This window comes from Cavia porcellus, unplaced genomic scaffold, assembly GCF_034190915.1.
Source record: "Cavia porcellus strain 051 isolate PalLab524CR breed Dunkin Hartley unplaced genomic scaffold, mCavPor4.1 scaffold_9, whole genome shotgun sequence".
Classification (NCBI taxonomy): domain Eukaryota; kingdom Metazoa; phylum Chordata; class Mammalia; order Rodentia; family Caviidae; genus Cavia; species Cavia porcellus.
Window position 1 is genome coordinate 64,619,546 of NW_026947492.1, and position 27,335 is coordinate 64,646,880.

The 27,335-nt window shown below is 35.2% G+C and overlaps 2 protein-coding genes across 2 annotated transcripts; both read right to left on the reverse strand.

Moving 5' to 3' along the window:
* Positions 1 to 6,380: 6,380 nt before the first annotated feature.
* Positions 6,381 to 7,318, reverse strand: LOC100736183 (olfactory receptor 51G2-like). The gene is given in 2 exon segments (XM_023563121.1): positions 6,381 to 7,279; positions 7,282 to 7,318. Coding segments are annotated over 2 exon segments (936 nt in total).
* A 9,582-nt stretch (positions 7,319 to 16,900) lies between these two features.
* LOC100721409 (olfactory receptor 51L1-like) lies at positions 16,901 to 17,848 on the reverse strand. The gene has a single exon (XM_063255615.1). The coding sequence runs from the start codon at positions 17,846 to 17,848 to the stop codon at positions 16,901 to 16,903; it is 948 nt and encodes a 315-aa protein (XP_063111685.1).
* Positions 17,849 to 27,335: the final 9,487 nt, after the last annotated feature.

The following is a 27,335-nucleotide window of genomic DNA, read 5'->3' on the forward strand; positions in this document are numbered from 1 at the left end:
GCTTTTTACAACACTGAAGCACAAAATCATCAACACGGCTGGATGCTCCCAGATAAGCACTAGTTTTTTGAGAATCCTGCCCTGGAGTGGAAATAGCGGTTGCTCCTGACAGATCAACTGCACAGAGGATCAGCTGGAAAGGGGTAAGATGAACTAGTGATACAAGTTTGTTCACTAACCACACACAAGAACATTCTCAGAATGTGTGCTACCTAAGCCAGGAAGCTAGTACTTAATTGTTCACTTCTCCAGTCACTTCAGTATACTAGAAATATAGAAATAAACCCGAAGCCTCTGTTTGTTTTGTATCTAGGAGGTTCCTTTTGTAGTTCTGTTGAATTATAGTGCTTTAATAGAGAAGGAATTAATATGTGCAGTAGTCTGAAGGAACAGAGAGTAATAATGAAATTAGCCTTCAAAGGGCTTCAAATGAGCCATGCTACTTAGAATGATAGATAATTTTCCTATAGGCTGGAGCATAGACATTTTCAAAATAAAGCCTAAAGACTTACATTCATCCTTGGTAGTAGCTATAATTTCTAACCACATTTTTAAGTATCTCGTTTTTCTTACCAGTAAGAAAATAAAATAAGACAATGACAATTAAATTTCCCATTTTTGAATGTGTTTGAGCACAGATAACAAAAATACTGCAAAGTCTTACTTGTTTCTACAAAACCACAGACAATCTGACCAATTAAAATATCATTGTCCATCAGAAAGATAGGGGTAAAATCAATGGTGTGGAGTCCCTGTTACTTACTTTGTGCTTAATTTAGGAGCCTGTCTCAACATTATGTGTCTACCAGGCTCATTAATTCTTCTTCCTATGGAAACTGAATTTATTGCATGGAATTAATAAGATTTTATGTCTGAATCTTCATGAGAAGTTTTGTATATAACATTTAACTGAATATATGTTATTTATGAATAATACATACTCACTATTTTTCAGTATTGTGATTTCATAGAAAGGTGCTGTGATTTCACACTTAACTTTTCCTGCTGGGTGTATGTTGGCCACACAGACCTGATCTCAGCCTGCACTGCCCATACTTCTTTCCATGTGTGACCACATCACTCTCCAGAAACCACCTCATCCTTCCACAGAGCACCGAGAAGCACACTACCTGGTCCGTTTTATGGGCAGCACTGGCAATATAACTTTGTGATAGATTTCTACCACCTGAGGCCCCTTTTTAATTCTCAGCTTTAGGTAGACATCGGAGACTGAGTCCTCGGAGACTGCTCAAGGCCTCTAGATCTTCTCCTGCAAAATAAGAAAAGACATTGAGAGCACAAGCAAAGCTGGATGAATTTGTGTACAGAGGAAATATAAAGTAGTGTAGACTAAACACATAACTATTGCCATTTGTTTTGACAATATAAAGAAATAAATAATTAGGGAGACAGATCCTTTGCAGGAGGGGAGGGGACCAAGAGTTGAAAGGAAGGGGAAGTGAGGGGAAAGGAAATGAAAGAATTAAGGTTTGTTATGTGCATGTACCAATTCCCCACAGCAATACAATTGTTCTGTACTTCAAACTTGTTCTAATACAAATGGGGAACAACTAAAATTAAGGATTAAAAATATAACTCTTGCTTTACATAAGTGTGAAACTCCTGGTACTTCTATACAGACAAGAAACTCGCAAATTTAATTGTGGACATTTTAGGCAGTAGAAAAGCTCTTTTTTTAAAAATCTAGCTCTTACTAATACTGTTTTTAGGCTGATAATTTAGCTCAGTGGCATAAATGCCTGCCTGGCAAGCGTGAGGTAGTGAGTTTGATCCCTGAACCTAATAATAGTAAGACTAGCAGTAATAATAATATTAACACTGCTTCTTCTCAATGACAGGTTTTTTTCTTAACTACTTAAGTGCTTAGATTTTTTTCCCTTAATTGACATAAAGACACAGAACCATAATATTTCACGCAAACTGACCTAGACATGAATTTTTCATTACCACTGCCTATTTGAAAAAATACTATTGATAAGTAACTAAAATTTTAGGCCCTAAATTTCTACTAAATATCTTGCTGCTGAAGCATAAATCTTGGCTTCATCATATGCAAGCTCTGGAACTTTAGATGACTTCGACATTGTTCGTACATCTAAATTTCTTTATATATAAAATGGGAATAATAGTATTTCATTTGTTAGGTAAATATGAGACATAAATAAAACTTCTTGAGGCACCTAGAATAATGTCTTACATATTTATTATGCCTTAAAATGTAGTATTTTTATAATGATTTGTTTTGTTTTAGATTTCTGCTCACAAGAATTAATCCATAGATATGATTTGTGAAAAACATGTTGAGGGATCACTCATACTACCAACTCTTGGTACAAACTTAGATCATTTTATTATATAATTGAGGTTTCTGAGAAACATTGACTGCAATCATAAGAATATATTACATCTGATTTTGAATGTCTTCTCCAACATTCTACACAAATATTTAAAACATCTTCACTTTCACAGATTTTGTTTTTCTATGCATATAGAAGAAAATATTGCCTTTGTTTCAGTCAAGATTTTTCATCCAATTAAAAGCAGACCTTAAAGTATTTAGTCAGTGGCATTTTTGGTTGTTTTTTTTTTTCTCTGTGTAAATGAGGAAGCATCTAAAATTCAAACCTCCTGAAGATATCTTGAATTCATAAAGGATGTATTAAGATAAAGACAAGATATAGAATCACAAAACCAAATAAAAATTAACACAATTGATCTCCAGTGATGATCATGCAGTTACTGAAATAATTCTATTCTATTTTAATATATTTTTACAATTATAATCATATGTATGTATTATATTTACACACACACACACACACATATATATATATATCTAGAGAGAGAGAGAGGGAGAGAGAACGAGAGAGAGAGAGAGAGAGAGAGAGAGAGAGAGAGAGAGAGAGAGAGAGAGAGAGAGAGGGTTTTTTCCCTCTCACAGAACAGCCAGAATGACAGAGAAAACCATTAGAACACGTTGGAGGATAGTCTTAGTTACTTTTCTTCTTGCTGCAGCCAACTAACCAGCACTCACAGGGCAAGAGGGAAAGCTCCCAGTCTGTAGAAGTTTCAGTTCATAATCACCTGGCTCCAAGGCAGGTGGCACTGCAAAGGAACATCACAAAGGAGAACTGGTTCATGGCAAGCGAGCAGAACACAGCAAACGCAAGCAAGCAAGCAAAGGGCCATTCCAGCATCTGTCTTCCCCTTTTATCTTACCCAGCTATTCACGGTGGGTAGCACTCATACTTTTAATCCTAGTGCCCATGACCCTAGCAGTGCAACATGAAACAATTTCAGTGTCACACACCTAGACCCGGCCACCTATGACTTCATGAGCCTTTGGGATGATATCTATACACAAGCTATGACAAGTACTCTTGTTACTCAACTTTAATACATACAATAAAGTTGCAGAAATGAAACAATGAGGTATTGACAAAATAGATACACTGATTAATAGAAATATATACAAAGATATGATCTAATCCTTTTACTCTTTTTGTAGTGCTTTGTTTCTTTTTAAAATTGTATTCTATTAGTACATGAAGTGAGCAAAAGCAATTCCATGGGAAAAGGATGGTTTTTATTCACATTTGTCACAGAGAAAATTTGAAATAATATATGAAAAGCAGAATTTAGATGCAGAACCTACTTTTAATTAAATTTAATACAAAACATGTATGATAAATCTAAAAATGAAAAATTTAAACCTAAAAATAAAATAAATGCTACATTACTTTAAAAGATAATGTAGGAGAAAATACTGGTGTCCTTTATTCTGGAAACAAGAAAAGCACAATTCCTGAAGATAAAACGGACATTCTAAATTTATTAAAATTAAAATATTCCTGAGACTTGTTACAAGGATGACAATCAATTTGCAGTGTAGGGGAAACTGTTCCCAACTCACATAAATCACAAATGACTTTTCTCCAAGGTACAACGCTGATATTGCTATATTTATATACTGGACATGGAGAAATTTGGACCTAGATGGTAGATGATTGGAACATGAGTTACTACTTTTAGAGTAAGAGATATAAGCAAGAGAGAACAGTAGAATTGTTACATATGGTAGTATCAACATAAATTCATATTTTGCTTAAGTGTAACCACATATAGAAATAGTCATAGATATGGCTCCTGAACACTTTATGATACACACATATCTTCCTATTTTGACTGGTGAGAATGGCTGGCAGCAGATAAACACTATTAGAAAGTAGAAAATAAGCATTCGTGACTACAGATCCAATACTGTTTTTATGTCACTAAATTTTATTCCCAAAGTATTTATTAGTGTATATTCATGGTACACAATAAATTCATTCATCTTTGGGAAGTGTTACATATAGAACAAGAAGGCAAGGAAATTATGGTGAACCATGGCTTCTTAGACAAATGAATGATTCTAGAATATAAATGTTCAAAAGAATATTTATTGATTTTTGCATAAGCTCTGTTGTTAATGAAGTGAAATATGAGTACCCACTGTTTCAGTATAAATTGTGCATATTGCCTATCTGTCAAAAAGTGGTGCATGGAAGTAGCATTTTCGTTCATGTTCTTTATTCTATGTTTTGTTGTTATCAGAGGCAAAACATGGTCTGCCATGTACTGGAAAAGTGCTGTATCACAATGCCATGTACTAGCTACCTAGAAAGAGAGATTTTTTTTTTAAGAAGGTCAACTTCATAAAGGAGAAGCAATATGGACCCTACCCTAGTCACATGATGCAGGCACACAACAAAAGTGATATTCAACGTTTTCCACCTCTGCTGTCTTTCTCTTCAGAACACATAATCCTAATGCACTTGTGAGATAAGCAAAGAGAAATCTCAGGAATGTGACGTTTCACAAAATTCCTAACTAACCTTGAGCACTTCCAAAAATTCAAAAGTGGAAAAGTCTGAGAGTCTCATAGCATTAAGAAGAAGTTAAGAAGCTGGGACTGGTGACTCACACCAGTAATCTCAGCAATCTCAGCAATCTGGAGGCTGAAGCATGAGGGTAATTAGCTGCAGTCCAGTCTGGGAAATTTTTTCACTTACTAAAAGCCCATCTCACATTAAAACTGGAATCAGAAGAAAATAAAATATATAATGTTGTTAAAAGACTATCAATATGTTTCCTTAATTTCATAAATATTACACATTAATGTCAAATTTTAATAAAAGAAAATTGATGCATTATATATAAGAAATATATGCACTTATATTTTTCTGTAAATCTAAAATTATTATAACTAAGTTTATTTTAGAAGGAAAAGAGAGATTTAAATGAAAGATTTGAATACTGAATTAATAACAAGCAGATTATTGTAAATATTTTAAAGTTCAATTCCAGTAGAATCACAAAAGTGAAACTCAGAAAATAGCATATGGAATTTAGAATAGAAGGGGATGAAACTGAGCCACTGGACACAAAAATACGTTAATGATACAATATGAGTTATGTAATTTTTAAGAGGATGTAAAGATATTTCATTGAATCACATTTATTGAAAACAAAACCATTCAAAGAGTCAAGTATATAAAGTTCCTAGTGTTCAAAATATGTGTGTCTGTCAGTCCCATAGTTAGATTTGAAACATACAGTTCCCCCACAAATCCTGAGCACATCAGTGCACAATGACTTTGGGATCTGGGGAAAGCATTATGGGACAGTATCAGCAGGAGATGCAGGAACTCTAGGACTGCGTTTCTCTCAATATAGCTTTCAGACAGCACATTTGAGGATATGGAACCTGTGTTTACTTCTATAAAAATCTGAGAAATGTGCTGAGAGCTCAACTTGACAAAATGGACCAAATGAAGAACACAAAATGTCTGTACCTACCATAATAGAAAAGCATCTGTAGGTTCCTAAAAGAGCAAGTTCACTAGATCTGCATTACTCAAGAGCTATCAAATTAAGTTCAAGTAACTTGGTCCAGGTTTACTCCACTTTATCCTTCTGAAAATCTGCTACATTTCATGCAGGTGATATTTTATTTTGATAACAGCTATTCTTGTTCGGATTTCAACAGATGTAAAATGTATTTCACATATTTTCACAGTAATGAAGGTGCATTAGAAGAGTATCCAGATCAAAGAGTCTATTATAGTTATCTTGATATTTAAATATTTAGGACTTGATGGTATTCAAAACACATAATAAATAATCTCATTTTAAAATAAAGTAAGGCCTTTACTATCTATTTAAAAATACTAGCTTTTGCTGTCATTCAGGTTTAGATACAGGTCTTCAAGGAAAATTATTTTTGGAATCAGTTACATTTTCAAGACAACATTGATAAATATTCTCATACATATAGAAGAGATGGGAGGAAAGTTGGGGTTTGCAGTATCTTTCATCTAAATTTCATGTTCCTTGAATTTCTTGAGGATTCTGTCACGAATCTGCTTGGTCTTTACACGATAGACAACAGGATTCATGAGAGGCGGCACCAGCAAGTATACATTGGCCATGAGCACGTGGACAACCGGAGACACACTCTGCCCATAGCAGCGGATCATAGAGAGGCCAATCATGTGTGTGTCGAAGGTGAGCACGGCGCAGAGGTGGGAAATGCAAGCACTGAGTGCTCTCACTCTCTCTGCTTTGGAGGCTATACTCAACACTGTGCCCAGGATGAGGAGATAGGACAGGAGGAGAAGCACTGAATCAAGTCCCATGGAGCAGATAACAACCATGAGGGCATAGATACTGCTCACACGACGGCTGGACATGGTTGTCATTATGAGGTCCTGATGCAGGCAGAAGGGGTAGGAAAGAACATTGACTGCATGATATTGGAGTCTCTTCAGCAGGAAGGAAGCCGGAAACACCAGGGCTAAGGCTCTTCCAGCTATTGCCAACCCAATCCCAATGATCACATCATTGGTTAAAATGGTCGCATAGTGCAGAGGTTCTCGGATTGCTACAAAGTGGTCAAAGGCCATGGCTAACAGAACAGCTGACTCCATTATTGAGAAATCATGGATGAAGTACATCTGGAGCAGACAAGCATCAAAAGGAATTTCCCGAGCATGGAACTTAAAGACACTAAACATAGTGGGCAAGGTGGTGGTGGATAGGCACAGGTCAGTGAGTGCCAGCATTGAGAGGAAGTAGTACATTGGTTGGTGAAGCGAGAACTCTGTCCTGATAATGAAGAGGATGGTAATATTCCCTACAATGGAAGTGGTGTAAACCATGAGGATGGGGAGGGAAATCAATGTGTACACGCTTTCAAGGCCCAAGAAGCCTGTTGGAAGCTAGGATACAGGGCAGAACCATTGAAGACAGACATTGTGCTGATGGAGTCACCCTCAGTTTAAGTGGAGAGATATGAATATGAGAAATTATGGTTAAAGTCGGTATTCCAACAACAAAGGCTTTCATGCATTTGTCTATATTTGGTGTTTAAATCATTAAGTTTAATTATTATCATTTAATTACTATCTGTATTTATCACTTAAAAATTTATTTATTCTTTAATAATGCACATGATAATGAATAGCTAGTTGTGCTAAAACTTGACAAATACATAAAATGATGTTCAAATACTTACAAATTATTACAAAGGGAACAGAAATTAAATGTTGCTTTAAAGGTGATATGAAAACACAGGATAAAAATAGGAATGAAGTTCATCTAGGGAAGTTAAGGGTATTTATGGATGGTCATTCTTAATTTCAAATGACAAATATGAGTGGAACCAAAGGGCTGTAATGTGCATCTTGTATGGACTGATGCCCATGTACATGAAGAAGTACATTAGAGAGCACAGCAGATGGCCTTTTTGCTTAGCGATATATTCCAAGACCCAATTGGATGCTTGAGACCATAGACTGACAAATCTTCCTACACTTATATAATAATGATCAAGTTTAATTAATGAATTAGGTGCAGTGATAGTAATAACTAAAAACAAAATTCATTAATATATTTTTTAAATTATGAATTTATTATATCTAGAATTTTCCATTTAACTTTTAGATCAAGATTGATGGCAAATGAACAAACAGTAAAAAGCAAAGCTGTGAAAAGTCAGAACAACTGTATTATGAATGTAAGCAAATAAAATTGAACAAACTTAAAGGTAATGAGTAACTCTTCATTGTTGGAGCCAAGTTTAAATAGAACAGTGAACGAATGAAAGTTTCTACCAGAAGTGATACTTGAATATAAAGAACATCCTCTTAATCTAAGAGGGCCTAGTATGCTGATTACAGTTTTAAAATCATCTTGACCAGTTCTACACATTACATTTATCGATCTAGGTTTGTTGTTAAAAAAACAGACTATAATTTGGCAGCGAACAAACAGGGAAACGTTTTAGGAATTATGATAATTTAAAAAATGGTTCCAGTGAAGTCTAACAGTAAGTAGTACAATGGATAAATAGGTATGAATGTTATATCCAGAGGAAAAAAATGCCATGAATAATATGGATCATTATATGCTAAGTTCTAGAAGAAGGAAAAAAATCTAGAATAAATTCAATTTACTTTGTAACGTATTAAAACAAGAAGAAGAAAAAAAAAACATAAGTAGAAATTTGAGAAATGTCCTGTACAAGATAAATCCAATCAGATTATGTTGAAATGGAGGAATATGTGTTCAGTAGATAGTGATATATTTTCAAATGCACTGGTGTAAAAGGAATTATGCCTACTCCTAGAAAAGGTGTAATGGTAGAGCATCAAGAGGGAAAAATTAATTGATAAATGAAATTTCTTGTAGGCATATAAAAATCACTGAATATGGACATAAGGGAAGTATAAAAGGCATAGAGTATCCTAAAGCAAATGGTTCTTCAGGAAAGCATAGATGCCCTAAGCAAGGCATCTAGCTCTTCTTCAGTGACTCCAGAACTAAGACATGGTAATTTTGCCTTCAGCTTCTTAGAATCTGCCAAGATTTATGCTGTACCACCACCAAATTTCTTTCATGTAATGACTCTTAAATGCCAGCCCCTCTTTTATTTATTGATTGATTTAAATTTTTATTTTACAGAGAGTAAAACAGAACTGTAAAATGAAATGAAGCATAATAATAATAGGACATTAGACAATCCACCATTGTTACTATACTGCACAGTGGTATCCTCTAAAGAGTTACCCAGACTGCTACCCCAGGGCTGCAAAGTCAATCAAAGAACATATATGTCAGGTTATTTCCCTACTTCAGTTATTTAAGTTATTATCATCTCAGCCTGTGTCACATTAGGCTGCTTAGGGATGTGGGAGAAGGAGGCATAGGCGGCTTCCTTGCTCTTTCTCTCCAGCTGAAGGACCTCTTCCAGCACACTGGGAGGCTGCATAGCTTTCTTGCTCAATCTCCCTGGCCAGTAGGACCTCTGCTGGCCATGGAGCATAGGGCCCACATTGTTTCCATGCCATTTCTCCCAAGCAGCAGGCCAGGCCTTCCAGTGCAGGCGGGTTGGGGGCCACATTGCTTCCTTACTGTTCCTCCCCAGTGGCTGAAAGGACCTTGTCTTAGTTACTTTGTACTTGTTGCTGAGTCAAAATACCTGAAACCCAAAATTAGGGAAGAAAGATTTATTTCTTACAGTTCTTGGATGTTTCAGACCATACTCAGTTGGCTCCAAGACAGGGTGGCATGACGGAGCTGCAGTTCATGGTGGCTGCAAACAGCAAGCACAAACTCTGCAAGAGAGAGAGACATACACACCTTCCCAGCATTATGTCATATCCTGGTTCCACACCTAGGAGAGTATAGCTCTCACACCACCAATCCAAGGGCTAGACAACGAACCAATCACAAATGCACAATTGCATGACTCTTGGGGCCACTGACATAAACCATGACAGGTCTCCACTCAGTGCACTGAGGGTGGGGGTCAGATTGCTTCTTTGTTGCTTCTCCCAGTTGGCTAGCAGGACTCTGCAGTTGCACAGGAGGTGAGGGCTGCTTCATTTCTTTGCCACTTTTCCCTAGCAGCCTGCAGGACCTTGAGGCTGCCAACAGGACTTTGTCAGTGTGGGGCGGATGAAGTGCGGGGATTCCTCTTGACAAGGTCATCCCCGTAGGATCACAGTACCCACCAAGAGAGGAAAATGTTCGCAAATTAATTCTTCTGCTCACACAGGAGCTGGCTTGACAGTCTAGACTCCTAGATTGGGAACTAACTGAGAAGTTCATGAAGGCCTCTGAGGGAAAATAACAATGAGCTTAGTATATGTTTACAGTCCTATGACAAGAATAATGAAGTTCAACCTGTTAACCTAATGTGAACAGTCCAAATAAAGATATAATTTACTAATTAAATGAGTGAATTTACCATTGCAATTTTAAATAATTAAAAATAGGGGATACATATACAACTGATCCATAATACTCAAAGCTTTTACCATTCATTTGATAAAAGAGTGAGTTTTTGTCTATATGCAACAACAACTGTTATTTATAGGCACCCATAGAGCTGTCCCTGAGCAATCCTGGGATGTTATGTTAGGGATAAAAGATGCAGGTTTGGTGGGCTTCAATAAAACATAGCCCCGTATCCTTACCATGAAACTAAAAGTGAATTCTTCCAAAGCACATTTGTAGATCACATCTTATCTGTTCACTCACAAACTACACAGGTGATAAATATGACAGCAGGGACTGTGCTTGGCAAATCAATTCTGCTTTGGTTAGAACACAGTGTTCTGCTTATCTTCTTTGTCCACTGCTCTCTCCATTTACAACTAATTTACGTTATTTTTGTTGTTTCTCAGAGTCCATTCCTTTTTTCTTCTTTTTATATTGTCATGATGTAAATATTCAAAATATTTTGATCCACATAGTAGATTACCTCTCAGATCCATCATTTGGTTGCTATTCTCTTCAATGCCAGATCAACTGAAAATATTTTCAGTAAAGTTTTGATTTTAAAACATGATTTCATGATGAATTTCAGGCATACCATAGCTACTATGTACAATATGTAATTATTATTATTATACTAAATTTCAGCTGTTTAACAATTTGGCATTGTATTTTTATCTTAAATTGCTTAATGCTTGAGTATTACTTTATTACTTTTTCATAAATATCAACAGATTACTATTTTATTTGAGTTAAGGACTAAAGTATTGAGCCAGGGATTGAGCTCAGTGGTGTAAGCACCTGTGTGACAAGGGCAAGGACATGAGTTTGATGTCCAGTACCGAGAAAAAAAAAATGCTAAAATATATAAAGTAGATCAATCAAGCAATCAATTCTTGTTAAATAATGTTTTCAAGAATCTTCATGTGGCAGGCCCATTGTGCATAAACTCCACACTGTCCATTAGGAATTGAGAAATATTTATTATGTAAGAAGTGATTGGGATATATTATGAATACTTAAATTACAAAAATATAGATGCATTGCATTGTGCATGAAGCAAGGGAGAGTATTTTAAATATTTTGAAGTTGATGAATGACCATATAACCTCTACTGTAATGAATACTTTGATCATTCATCAAAGTTTTTAATTACTTCTTGCTGACTCAGTATTTATAGAAATATTTGTGAAATAGTAACATCACTCTGTGATCTCATCGACCCTGTGGATTCTGGCTGTTCTATAAAGTCAAAGTTACTATTAAAGATAACTGGTTTCAAAAAATCGGAGCAGTCACAATAGCATAATTAAAAACACTGAAGATAGATGACTTCAAACTTCTTCAGAAAGTGGCCACATTGGTGGGATGTCATTCCTATGCAACTCATTTTATTTCTATCTAGTCCACAAACAAGAGCATTTTCACATGGAAAAGATAATGAATGATGGAGTAACCGTGTTTCAAGTAAAGGAAAATATTTCAAAGAGGAATCATGGCATTGTAGCTTTTACTGTAATAAAGATTTTAAAATTTAAAGATTCATCATATTATTTGAGCATGTCATGGAATTTAAACTTCATGTCCCATACACATTTTTCTTCAACCATTCATTAACATGACAAAATTCTGGATTTTAGGTTGCAATTCTCAACTAAAAGATTTTTTTTTTTATGCTACACAGAATATATGTGGCAGTGCCATAAATCTTGTCACAACTGGGGGACTATTCCTGGCATAAATTATGCAGCTGCTTAGTTTGCTTGTAAACATCCTATAATATGACAGAAAGCCACTTACAGGAAAGACTCAGCCAGTCCAAAGTGGTTACTGCCAATAGTGGGAAACTCTATTTTAAGGAGAAAACTGCTCTAAAATTCAAAGTTTTCTGTTTAAGTCTAAGGATAATGTAAAGGTAAAATATAAGATGTGTAGACCTATGGAAGCACAGATTATGGCTTGTAGGTCCTTAAATATTATCAGTGAGCCCCAATTATATTATTAACTTTGAAACCTAAAATAATAAGTGAGCATTTTTGTCTTTTTATATTTTTCTATGGAATGAGTTCATAACAAAGTCAACTGGTACAATCTCTCACACACATTCAATTAGTTAAGCATATGTAACACAGAAGACTGCATTAAATGCTCAGTAAGAGATAATCAAATTGACTCCTGTTCCTTCAATGTCAGGTTTTTCTTATTTGCTCTTAGTATCAGTGCCGTGACTCTGTATTTGGTGTCCTGAAAAGAAGCTTCTTTCAAGACCCCTAACCATTACATTAAGCAGATACATAAAATTTATAACCATTTATTAATACAATCCGAATAGTTTCTGTGACTCCAAACTCATGAGCCTCAGACAATATTTTAATCATGAATTGAATTGCCATATACATTTCTTTTTATAAAGAAAGCCTTTCTCCTCATAAATGTGTATAATGTTGTAGAAAATTAATTCACAAGCTAACATTCTGAAGTTTGAGTTATATTGAATAGGTTGGGGTTTGGAGAATTCGGAGAATTTTGGGTCAGAGATTTCGCTCAGTGGCCTAAGTGCCTGCCTGGCAAATGGAAGGTCGTGAGTTCGATACTCAGTACCAAAAAAAAAAAAAAAAAAAAAAAAAAAAAGCAATTTTCAGAATTTCATATCTTCTTAGTCATGAAGAAACATGTATATTCTTATTCTTAATGTATATTCTAGTGAAGAAGTACTTCCAGCTATCTCATTAAGACAGTCTAAAAAGTTGTTCATTCTTTTAATTCTCAAAGACTGTTTCCATACTCATAGTTTTCCAGGACACTGTTACCATCCAAAATTCTATTAAATATCATGAATTTCACAAACATTTGCCATATAATTTCATAGTCATAGTGGTTTAATCTAATTAGAACTTTTATAGGCCTGACTTGGCTGATGGGGCAAATAAAGGAATGTCATGTTTTACAAGGAGGTTTTGTTTTCTCTTAAATAAATCTACCTACACAAAGAGAGAATATTTCCTTTCTACTTTAATATCATACCCACTGAGGAATATCTTCTTATTAGATCAAATATAAAACAGTTCATGAAAATGCAAGAGTATGCATGAGTCAGTGAATGAGAGATATAGGAAATGCCAACATTTAAATGTGGTGTGTTAACAGAAAAACAATTTCAAAATTGGGCCTTAGAGGTCATGTGGAGAATGCATGAAAGTTGGCTTAAAAACAGAGAATGGCATGGTTTAAAAAACAAAAATTAATTCAAACTGGTCATTAGGTCTCAAAATTTTGGGTCCTAAAACTGAGCATATCCTAATACATTAAGCTATAGAATGCTACCTTCTTTGGTAAAGGCTTAATGGACCAAGGCATAGAAACCATAACTTCTTTTCTAAGGCACTTAGGCAACATCAAATCTTTAGCCACATAAGATTTTGCTAAAAACTAAAGTGAAATATCAAGGAAAAAGATAAAAAAAAAAAAGCCCAGAAAAATAGAACAGAGACTAATTGGCATGAAAGTTGCATTCAAACATTCTAACATATGGTGCAGGTTAAGGAAACAAGAGAAGAAGACAGATCAATAATTAAAACAGAAAATGGAAGTATTTATCTCAAATTAGTGTATTGTAAAGTATCAAGAATTTGTTTCTTTCTTGATAAGTCTTATCTAACAATTATGAAGTAATGAAACCCTACCTAAACACACTGTTCTTAATAGATCATCTGAAACATTTAACTAAAGAGTGGCAGAAAAAGAGAGAGATCATTTATTGGAGACCTTTGTGAATCAATCATGGTTTGTATTCAAAGTAGGATGAGAGTATTAAAGAAGTAAGACCATTATGACCCCAAAATTGATTACAAACTCAAAACCAAAGAAATACTATTAATAAATTGAACTGCTCATGCACACACAACTCCCCCTACAAGAATTTTAATACATTTTTTAGCTTAATTTGGACATCACACTCATTTTACTTCAAAAATTAACAGAGAAAACTCACTGAATTAACATAAAAGGAGGAAATCATAATTTGTATAACAATAATTTTATTTATAATCTTAATCTAGATTTATAAGAAAAATGCTTGACAAAATTCAGTGTTAATAATTTGCTAAATTAGAAGCAGAAAATAATTTCTTTAGTTTGTCTTAAAAACTATAATAAATATCAATCCTACTTATAAAATATTAGTCAGTTTTCCCAGACACAAGCAAAAAGAAATTTCCTAGAGATCTGTTGATTTATTTGTGTGAGAAAAATAGAAAGTTTAGAAAGAAGCATACTTTCATTATAATTCACAAATAATATGTGTGAACTACAGTCAGCACAAAGTAATCTAAAGATGTCATGAGAACCAGGAAATTAACTCTTCAGTGTAAATATGTATATTTCTATCCTAAAACAGCAACAGTAAATACAAGCTAAATTTTAAAGCATAAAATTATAGAAGTATAAAAATACAGAGCGGGGCTGGGGATTTAGCTCAGCGGCATAAGCGCCTGCCTTGCAAGCAGGCAGTCGTAAATTCGATCCCTGGTACCAATAAAAATGAAAAAGACCAAAAAAAAAAAAAAAAAAAAAAAAAAAAAAAAAAAAAAGAAAACCAGAGCAATAAACTAATGAAAGATTTGCAAGATTTGTACACCTAAAATTTCAAAGATAGTTGAGAGAAATTTATGATCATCCAATTCGATGAAGAGACATACCATATGAATGAGAGTACTTATTTTAATATGATTATTTATCCCAAATTTCCTAATAAATTGAACTTAAACTTTTGCAGAAATTGAACACTCTATCTAAATTTTAATGTAGAAATACAAATACCAAAAATGATCACAACAATTTGAAGTAGAATAATCTCTGAAATTGCTGGACACTGCCCTACAATAAAGCTTCACATAAAATCATAGTAATTAAATACAGTATTGAATTTAGACAAGGCTAGAAAATCATTGTCCCATAGAAGTAAAGAGACAGACCCCTAATGGCTCTAGATGGATGTATCACATTGCATGTCAAAGGTGACCATAACGTGCAGGGATGCTACTTTAACCAGTAAATGACTCTAAGTGAACCCTATCAGAAGTCTGTCTTGATAAGCTATAAAAATCAAAAATTCTACACAGTTTCTATATCCAAATGGAAAAAGTGAGGCCAGCTGACTTTCAAAAATTTCACAAAACAGTATCATTGACTATATCAGCAAATGTGGAAGTTACATATGTATTCACATCAGCTTAAAACAGTTATCTTTAGTGCCTCTGCTGTGACAATGCAACCGCTCACAGTGAACATTTTTTTACCTACACAAGTAGCATGATATATTTTTCGGCCAGTAGAGGATGCTGTAGGAAAACATGCAGGATAGGCCTATAAGTACTTGTTTGAATTTTCTTCTTTTTGTCATGCAAATGGCAGAAGTAAGTGCGGGAGACATTTAATGGCATTCACCCCATTGAATTTCAGCAATATCCCTAGCTAGATTTTCACTGAGTCTTGGGGTTATTTCACCATTAATCTTCCCAACCAGAACCTGTCTGTAACGTCAAGTTGTGTGTTCAGTTTGTTAGTCTAAACCATGATTTCCAGCATATCTGTACTTTAAAAAGAAAAAAAAAAAAATGTCAATTTTTTTCAGTCCCAACTATTTACTTGCTGGCTAACTTTAGCACAACCATACTGCGGAGGAAAACTTCTTGTTTCCTGGCTCTGAAAGGGGATTTTAGTTGCCAGCATTGGCCCACGTATTCCATAGAGGGCTGTTTGTTTTCTGTCCAAACCACAGAATGCACTTCTTGGGCATCCAGTGGGCTGAAATGACATATCCGCCAGGGAAGTCACAACTTTTGACTTGGGGAGAACCTCCCTTGTCCCAAATTTACCTCTTTCTTTGAATATTTTCCCCAAACTACAGTGTGCATACAATATTATCTTTATCCTTTCTTAAAGTTAATTCCCTGACAAAATTAATAAAGATTTATGCAGGTATGAAAAAACTGAAATTACAGCATGAATTTTGTCTTATAGGTGGAAGTTGAATAACATGGTAGGCAAACATTACTTGAAAAAAAACTCTCAAAATATAAAAAAAGAACTAGATTTACTTTTAAATTTGAAATCATTATAAGCATCAAATATATCACTAGAAGAGTACACAGAGAATAAAATATCAAAAAACATGAAATTAAAAATATTTTCTTCAAAGCAAGAGTATTGTTTCCACTGGCCATCCTTATATGCTGGTTTGATCATCTGAGTTCAGAAACTAAAATTTTCAGACCAGTTTTCTGCATCGGCCTGAAAGCATAAGGCTCCTGTGATCTTTTAAACCTTTGTCATTGGTTGGATGTTGGTTTTGGTAAAGACACATTTCTCAAACTGAATCAAGCTTGAAGGCATTGGTAGTTCAGTGCTGTCTCCTGGAAGAAGCACTACCAGCTGCTGAGACTTTAATTCCTATGAGGCAGAATCTGGGCAGTCCATTCCAAGACTCATCACAGTCCATGACAGAGTACTTTCTGTTTCAGGAAAATTTTCAGTGATAAAACTAAACAGAGTCTCTTTAACACCTCTTCCCTAATCTGAACGTGTGTAGAATTCCCAGACGGATCTGCTTAGTCCTGACACTATAGACGACAGGGTTAAGCACTGGAGGAAGCAGCAGGTAGATGTCAGCCATGAGGACATGGACTATGGGAGGCAGATGTTTCCCAAAGCGATGGACCATTGACACCCCAATAACTGGGACAAAAAAGATGAGCACCACACAGAGATGGGATACACATGTGTTGAGTGCTTTGAGCTGCTCTTCATGAGAGGCAATACGAAGCACAGCATTCAGAATCAGAGCGTAGGAAAGAAGTATGAAGACTGAATCCACACCCAGAGTGACAATAACTACACACAGTCCATAAATGCTGTTCACCTTGGCATTTGAGCAGGATAATTTCAGGACATCTTGGTGCAAGCAGAAAGCATGGGAGAGGACATTGGCATGGCAGTAGTGATAGCGTCTCAGGAGCAAGGGTGTGGGTAGGACAACTGCCATGCTTCGCAGCAAGCAGGCCAAACCAATTTTCCCAATTGCACTGTTGGTGAGGATGGTAGAATAGTGCAACGGGCGGCAGATTGCAACAAAACGGTCAAAGGCCATCGCTAGTAGCACCGAGGACTCCAGAAATGTGAATGTGTGGATGAAGAAGAGCTGAGCATAGCAAGCACTTGCCTGGATTTCCCGAACATCGAACCACAGCACAGCAAGCATTGTGGGAATTGTGGACATGGACATGCTCAGGTCAGTAACTGCCAAGATGGAAAGGAAGGAATACATGGGCTGATGGAGTGAAGAGTCTAGCCAAATGACAGAGAAGATGGTAATATTGCCAGTAAGTGCTACCAAATACGCCAGACAGAGTGGGAGGGAGAGCCAGAAATGGGCATACTCCAGCCCAGGGAAACCCTTTAGGAAAAATATGGGCTCCGTGGTATCACTGTTATTCCAGAACACCATGGTGACCGTTGGGTTATCTGGAAAATGATGAAAGATGTTCTTCACTATTTTTCTTATCCTTCAAAGTTATCGCCTGTGAGTACAAGCAAGATGTATTTACAGCCAGTTCAAATTACATATTTTCCCCAACTTCACACGAGAAAGGAGGAAAAATATAATGAATCTTATGTAAGAAATATTTCCCAAATTAAAATGAGCCAAATACTGGAACAGAAGTGTGTGCCATGTGAACAGTTAAGATTGCAACAAAGGATCCGAGTTTGCATTGAGAACACTGAAAAAAAGTAAGCAATTTGTCAGTATACAATAAACATTACTAACTATATTCTATATGTTGCATATTAGAATTTGACCATTTATCATACCTACTCCAAATTTGTACTCTGCCCAATTTCTACTATTACTTCCCACTATCTACTGTGGCAAACATTTTTCTAGGTAAACTTTTCCTTTTTACCTTCTCATTGCTTCAACTGTGATATTTCCCATTTCCTCAGTGTCTTTCTTATTGCTGTTTCACTGGTTTTTAATTATTTTGTGGAGCCTTGAAAATGAGTCATTGTGGTTCTTGATTAATTTTCATGCAGTTTAAATACACTGAGGTTGAAAGAACATAACAGGGAGGGGCCGAGAACAATGAGCACTGCTTTAAATAGTAAAGTCTCCAGGCGCAGACTCGCCTATTCCAATTAAATAAGGAAAACTAGTAAGGTTAAAATGATTTGCTTACAGCCTATTCATCATCTTTGCTATATTCCAGAGAAACTATCTTTCATTGACAGCCTTGTTCTAAATTTTCTAAAACATATTGGAGCAAGATACTATGCCATACTTGTCAAATTTTTCACAAAAGTTGATACCTTTTTTCCCCTTGCACAAAATGTACATTGTCCCTCAAATAAGTTTACTATTTGTAACTGTATATCAACACAAAATATGCTGAAATCTACCTAATATTTTTTATTTAAATGAAAACCTACCTCAAGTATATGCAGAACGAATGTGCACTGTGATCACTTATGATGAAGTTAAATAACACATTTTCCAGAAATCTCACAGTTCCATTTTGTCTTTTTCTCAGTTAAATCAGTTGCACTACAGTCATATTGCTTTCCTATAATATTTATACCTTACCCTCTTTCTATCTCTGTCTCTCTCTCTCTCTCTCTCTCTCTCTCTCTCTTTCTCTCTCTTTATGTCCTTTTAGTTATGACTGTCTTTGCTTTATTCATCATTTGAGAAGAATCAACTGATTGCAGATGCTCTAATTTTCATGCTCTGGGGACCACTGGTCTTGAAAATCCATGACTTATGAATAGTGAGGTTTAAATGCTTCCACTATTTCTACAAAGAGTGCTAATTCCTCTGGGATAGAACATTAGAGATTGGAATCAAACTCTGGTGACTCTCCAGAGATAAAGCAACTCTCAACATCCTTTAATCTTAGTTCTAGCAAAAGCATATGGTCAGCAACCCAGGAAATAATAGAAGTTCATCCTTAGCCCATCTATGCTTCTCAGTCCTTTCAAATGTAACAGTTTTCTTTTCTGAAATGAGCATAAAAGAGTAATGTCTTTAATATCAAAAAATCCTAAAGATAGACTTAATTAGAGGCATGCTAGAATCATGGTAATGAATCAAAACGATGGAAGTTTCCATTATGAGACGATTACCATTTCTTACTAAAGAGAATTATTAGTCATGTTTCTGAAAATCATTTTAAAGAAAAAAAGATTCAATAATTTGTACTAAACATGCCTGCCACAGAGCTTCCTGTGGAGTGCTACATACCAATGCATTGTTTTTCTTGATTTCTTAGCTCTCCTATATTTTTTATTTATTTGTACAGTTTAGAAACAATTTATCACTTGTTTACCTGTTATGATCTATACTACTTACATGTACATAAAATTGTGTACAAGTTTGTATTTTTTGCTTTTTTAGTAATACAGTAATAGAGTAATACCTCAGTTCAAGAATATTTCTGTTTGCAAGTAATTCAGTTCTCAAACAAAAGTGTTTTTGAAAAATTTTTATTTCCGTATAACAAATGAGCTCAGGTTTCTTGTCCACACAAAAACAAAGAGAGCTGTTTTTTCCATAATGGTAAAAGACTTTTGGTACCCCAAGGTACTATTTTAGATTGAACTTTTAAATTTTACGTTGGGAATTTTTCCTCAAATGTATAGGTGCATTGAGGGAATTTTATCTGTGATGTATTGTGTGAGAAGCAAAATATGGAGCATTTAAGCTTTTGAAATTCAAGAATGTGAAATTCAATTAAGGCATTGCTATTTCTCAAAAATATTTTATATTTTTGTATTTACATAAATCATATATTACACTGTTTATTTTAAAACAGATAATAATTTTATCACTGTTAATAGATTCATAGAGTGTCTTTTTCTAAATCTAGGTCAGATATGTAAAAATAAAATCAATTTATATTGTCTTTATTGAGAAAACCATTAAACTTACTTTTATTTCTAATAATTAATTGGTAGCTCTTTTCGGCCTATTTTTACATAATCATAGCACGACAGATAAAGTCAGATTCTTCCTGTCTTATTTCTAAACATATCTTTTAGTATTTCTTGGTCACAGTGGTTAAAGGCTGGAGAGGGAAGTGGACTGGAGAAGGTGGAAACTCCAGTCCTTTTTCTGCATGTTTCAGAGCACATTTCTCAACACTTCACCCCTGGGTATATTTGCTAGAATTCCTAGTAACTGTCTGTATCACAACTCATGATGAGGTTTTCTATCAGGAGCAGATGCCACATTCCACAAAAGTTTTATGTGTCCAATGATATTCGTGATTTAATGAATGTTAAAACATTATGATTCTATTAATATGATTAATTCTGCTCACTGATTTTCAGCTAACAACTGTATCTTTCTATAATAAACTCAGGTTAGTCCTTTTGCTTTAGGGCTCCTTGCTATTGCAAAATTTGTTTTGTTAATATTTTGGTTAAAATTTGTGTATCAATATTTTTAATGCATGTGGCATGAAATTGTTCTTATTTACCATATGGTTGATGTGTTTTGCTTTATAAGATAACATAAATTTTTCTATGCCTATCTCAAAAGATTTTGCATATATTTTATATGATTTCTGTTAAATAATAACCAAAGGACAGTTTTTTTTTGAAAAGTTAATCACTATGTGTAACTCAGTTTTTATCTAGTTTGCCAGCTTTCAAATCATTTGTAGAAGTTAAAAGTTATATTTCATAAATATCTACATAATTGTATGTATTTTCTATTTAGTATCTTATTTACCACATTTATTTAAATATGTAGGTTGGATATATACTTTTATATGTCTTGGTTTCAAGTTGTTCACTAGGTACCTTTGTTTAGCCATGTCCATGTTTCTTCTTTCTCCATTACTCATCTCAGTTTTATCTGAATTCTTTTTATATGGAAGTCCCCTAGTAGATGAATAGTTCTGATAGTCTGTCAGATAATCAACTTCCAGAAGTTGTGTCCTCCTATGTCAGGTAATGAGGAAGAGTTTAATATGTAGTAGGTTTATTAAGATTCAAATTTTGAAGGAAAGGGAGCAGAAGCAGTTTGGACGAAGGGAAAAGATGAACTACCCCTCAAGGCCCACAGTTTGTGCAATGAGCTGGGGTGGTTTGGTGTGCCCTGAGCACTGATGGCCCTGCTTCACTCTTTCATCTAATGAGGGAGCCCTGGAAGAGCATGATCTCAGGAATATGTTTCTGTCAGGTTTAGGGAACACTGGAGAAGTAAGCAATATAACCCTACAAGCCCTCTGACTAAATGGGTTTTCACCTAGTTTACTAGCTTCTCTCTCAGTAGTTATCTGCACTCATCTCTGCTGTATTTACTCTTGGAAACTCAACATTATGATTTCCTGCAGGAAGATCTAAAGCTTTTCAGAAGTCGTTTTTCAGCTACTACTCCAAATGGTCCAAAATCTCACTCAGCCTCATGAGCTAACATTCAACACTTTCCCCCCGAGTTTCTATAACATCAAACTTTACACCATTTTGCTAGCTTCACTGATCAGATCACTCTGGGCATACACTTAGCTCCATCTAGGTTTGTCAATACATACAGGAGAGCTTGTTCCTGTCTCTCAGTTTCAGGTTTACTTAACACACTATGTATCACATGGCAAATTTAGGCAGGTTCTGCACCTGCATGAATGAGGTGGCATCTCTGGTTGAAGAACTAAGTAGTGAACATCTGCTCTAGGACTGCATTCATGTGGTTCTGATTGCCAAGGAGACATCACAGGCTGCCTTCTCCTTTGTATCCTGCCAGATTTCACCAGTCTCTGTGCTCTCTATAAGGAAATTTTCCTCTAAGATCCAAGTTCCATCATGTGGTACAAGCATTTTGTTCTACAGAAAGATAAAGTAGACACTGAATCACTCTTTCCCACCAGAATTGTGTGTCAAGTCAAAGGCACTAAATTTCCAGATCTGTTAACTTCTTCATCTCAAAATCTCCCTTCTCCCGTCTCAGTCACAGTACGGGCCAGACCAGGCCTCCCCTTCAGAGCTGAGTTTTCTTCTGCTGCCAAGACAACCCATCTAGTAGTTGATAAAAATGCAGGCTTTTCTGGGTGAGGTCTGAGTCAGAAACTGAATTTTCTAGTCAAGAACATCAAAAACTATTATTCTGATAAAAAGGGCAATAGCACATCCTTAGAGCTGACTGTGGTAGGAAGAGAGATAATCATCTCAGCACTTTGGTTTTTAAAATAAAGTGTGATTTCCATTGCCATGATTTGCTAGTTAAATCCGCAGTTCCCCAAATATCTCCATGCTCCATTTGGTTAACTTATAAGGACTCAAAGAGAATACGATGCTTAGATCAGCAGCAGTGGCTCCACACAGGAGTCTGTGAGAAAATCAGAATATTAAGCCTTACTGAGTCAGAAGATGTATTTTAATCAATATTTTAGTGGGCTGCTGTATGTACTACACATTGAGAAGTATTACATAGTTTCTACTCAGCCACTTACCTATAGCTGAATTACTAGTAAGTTACATATTTCTTTGAGTTCTGGCTTGATGTTAGGGCCCTAATAAAATTAGTTTTTAGGGGTATCATTTTGCCCTTACACTATGATGTACCTCAGCATTTGATATATCTAATAACTGAGAATAGGACAAAAAATATGTTTGAATGAGGAATCCCCTCAGAGACAGCCATGGGACTCCAGAATTAGAAAAGAAAAGAAAAGACCATTTTATATTACAACATAACCACAATGAATGTTGAAATTCTATATTATAAACATGAGCTAAGAATAGTAGGAACAAAATGAAAATGAGGAAAGGGGATTTAGAGATGGAGGGACGGAGCGAGGTGGATAATAAGGGGAAGGGGTTAAAGAAAAACTAAAAAAGCTGAGTTAGGTCCATAACCATATTGCTCAGGATGAATGTAAACTTCATGTACCGCAAATGTGTACTAATGGACAAAGAAAATTTTTGTTAATGCCTTATATTCAACATCGGTTATAGAGACCGTCGAGTATGGTGACTTATATACTTGTTAGCTATGCAAATTTGTCAAGATATTTAACTTTTATGACTGAATTACTTCATTAAGAAATCAAAATGATTTTGCTCTTAATGAACTAAATGGAATACAATGAATGTAGCACAATGAATAGAGTGAATGCAAGCCACTTTAGTCAGTATTTAGAAGCACAAAATTTAGATATTAATATCGCCCTTACCACAGTGGTTACAAATTTATTCTGTTTCAATCACCTCTTCAGTGCATTTGGCAAGGGGAGGAAATCCTGGGTGCAGTGTTTCCAGGGTGCAGATCAGCAGCATGCGACCAGACATCACAGAAGTCCTGAGGAGTTACAGGAAGGCCACTGGCCTGCTCAGGCATGTGCACTTTTCTTATTTATAATCAAAACATTTTGGGAAAGATTTGACACAAGTTTGTTATGATTCATAAAACATTCTCTTAATAATGAAAAGGAATTTCATGAAGAAATAAGATGCTAGTTGGAAGGCAGAAGGGGTGGCATTCTGCCTAGGGAATTGAGAGTAATATATGGCATACACTGCTCAAAATGAGGTAGGATTGTACTACAGAGTGTAGACATAGAGGAAAGCAAAGTTAAATAAATACAATTTGGCAAAGAAAGTTTTAGCATCAGAGCTTTCATCATAAAAGAATAAACACTTTCAATTCAAAGAGGTATTAGTCTTGTGATGAGATGGGCAGGTTCCAGGGGAACCATTGTGCACTTTGAAGCCAAGTATCTCATGCTAATTAATAATCCTGTCTAATTCTCAAGGATTGTGGAGGCAAATCTTTCACCATTCCTTACAGCTTGCTTTAGAAGCACCAGTTATTATGCTGCCCCCAAGCCCCAGAAATATGCACAGCTCTCTTGTTTTTGATGATGCGTAAATCTAGGCCCCTTTGATTTTGTAGGTTCACTACTGCTAGGGAGTCTACATGATCCTGTAACTTGAGAAGACTCTATAAGATATCACTGAGGAAAAAAATGGAAACACAGGTTCTATAAAAAGTAGGGGGAAAACTGTTAAAGGCAAGGTAGGAGAATGGGAAAAAAGAATTGAGATATATCAAGTACAGGTACAAATTCACCTTGATAAATGTGATCATTATACATATTAAATGCACAAATAAATCTAATTAATTAAAAAAATTGCACTGAGGCTTTGCTGTAGGCCCTGCGAGAAGGCTTTTTCAGTGCAACTGCATTTAATTGTTTTTTTTCTGGGATGGTCATGAGGCCTAGAGATATTCAAATTGGCAGCTGGGATTTCCATCTATTATCAGTCAAACCAACTCTGGAATTTGCTTGCTGATGGAGATGCAGGAAGCTTTCAAACTCTGACCATGTCAGTTATCAGTAGCAGGTCGCAGTATATTGGGATCAAACAGGCTTGAGTTGGCCTAGTGGTTGGAAGAGCTGGGCCTTCTCCAGAGGCCCAGGAACTAACCTATTTTCCATGTCCCTTCAGACTGGGTGCTGGATTCAACCCAGGTGGGAGCTGAGGCTTTATGCACAATTTGACGCAATGTCTCTCTGTGGTATATGTTAAATGTGCTCCAGAAGGTCCTGAAGTAAACTGGTAGATGTTTGTCCCTGTTTCTGATTGTCCTGGAACACAGGTGTCAGTAGGTGGAATTAAGTCTATTTCTATTTTTTGGTCTCCTAACCTATTATTAAAGGCCTTAACAAGAGGTTTAATAATATCTTTTTGATGGGTTCAGTGGTCTATCCTCTGATTTTTGAACTCTTTTTTTCTTTATGATGTGACACATTTCATGCATAGGTCTCAGAAAAGAGGATCCTTAGACTTAGATAAGCATATCTGCATGTGTTAATGTTTTTCAAATGATAACAACTTCGGGGACAAAAGGATAACAATTACTGCAGGGCTTTAGTTTATGAACTTAATTCAAATCACTCTATGATTTTTTAAATGATGGCTGCATTCATGCTTGCTTAGGAAAAATGGTCACAGTCATGTTCCTCACCTGATGCAGAGTTCACAAACAAAAGGAAATTTTGCCAAACACTCCTGTTTGCAAACCAAATTGTTCACAAACATAAATGTTCATGAATCTATGTACCACTATACTATTATCTTATGCTGTTTTGAGTTCTAAATCATATTGTTTTGTATGACTTTGCAATATATTCTGGACACAAATGTTCTATCAGAAAAGTTTAGATGGTAGAAATTTAACCCTTGTTTCCTGACTAATAACCAAAGTCAAATAATTTTTTTTTTTTTTTTTTTTTTTTAATTTAAGAGGAAAAAGAGAAAAACACAAAACAAACCAAAGCGGCGTAAGGGTACACGCAATACAGAACTACAAAACAAAACAAAACAAAACAAAACAAAACAAAACAAAACAAAACAAAAAAACATAACAGTAAGAAATTACCTGCTAGTAGATTACACACTATCTTCTTGAAAATAGTTCCTCAAATCACAGTATCAAAGAACACAAGGTGGACATTCAAACAGGGAGACTGCAAACAGCTGTGTTCAATGTTCCAAAAACATTGATAAAGTCAGCTATTTAACACCCCCAAACACACTTGCTGTTATATCCGTTAGAGCTCTTTTTCTTTTTCTTTTTTTTTTTTTTCCCTCTCTTTTTTACAACAAAATTTACACATCTTGGATTTTATTACTCTTTAGTGCTTATTACTTTCTTGGGGGGGGGGAAGAATACAGTCAAATATGGCAAAACAAAGCTGTCAGTCAATACCAAGGATAGACATAGCACATGGTGTAGAACAGAGTACAAATTTATCAACAATGGTTATCAACGTTGTCCCTTGTTTCCTTAAAAAGAATTGTCTATCTTATTAGATATTATAAAGTTGGACAAAACAGTAGAGAACAAGACCAATAAAACTTAGGCATTGTAAACATTACAGGACTTCCAAAGAAGACAATAGTTAAACCAGAATGGGTATCTTAGTGAATCTTATTGTCTTCAAAGTAGTTGCCTATGTCTTCAAACTTGATACTATCATATAGAATGGAACAGAGTCTAATCAGTCAAAACAAGATCGTGGGAGTACTACAGGACTTCAAAACAAGTTAATAGGAAATCGAAAAGAGTTACTATTTATATATCCTAATTTTTTTTGAATTTTTTCTTTAATTAAGACAAACATAAGAAATGACTAAATAATTTTTTTTTGAAACAATAAGGGGGAGATTGAGATAAAACAGGACATAACAATATAACAATAGAGGTCACAGCATGAAAGTCAAATAATTTGAAAAGGAATAAAGTGGTTATATCTATAATTGCTTTTGGCTAAGAAGGGTGGATGCCTTAGGGGGCTCTTTTTCACTTTCACTTTTTATTTGTAAATCTTTATTATTAGTAGTACATGTTTGTAGTGTATAATGTTTACATACCTTGTGTGGAGTCCATGCATGGATGTCAAACATCTTTATTTTTTTTAATCACCCTTTCCCTCCCCTCAAAATAGTCCTCTATCTCTTGATCATCTTCCGATTTGAGAAAAAGCCATCTTTCTATCTCCTAGTATCCATCTTTTATATTGATCTTTGTTTTTGATTTGGGTTTCTCTTATAAGAGAAACCATGTGACATTTAAACCTGTGTGCCTAATTTATTTCACTTAAAACTACAGTCTCTAGTTGCATCTATTTTACTACAAATGACTTATTTGTCTTCTTTATGGAAAAAGAAACATTGCATTGTGGATCAATGTCACATTTTCTTTATCTATTCTTTTGTTGGTGGACATATAGCCTTCTTCCATGAGTTAGTTATTATGAGTTATATGGTTATAAACAGGGGTATGCATGTAGCACTATAACAGAGGTCTTTCATTCTTTTGGAAAGCTACCTAGAAAGAGAATAGTTGGATCAAACTGAATTTCTAGCTTTAAACCTTGAGTAATCTCCATACTGATTTACATAAAGATCATACTAGATTGCACTCCCAT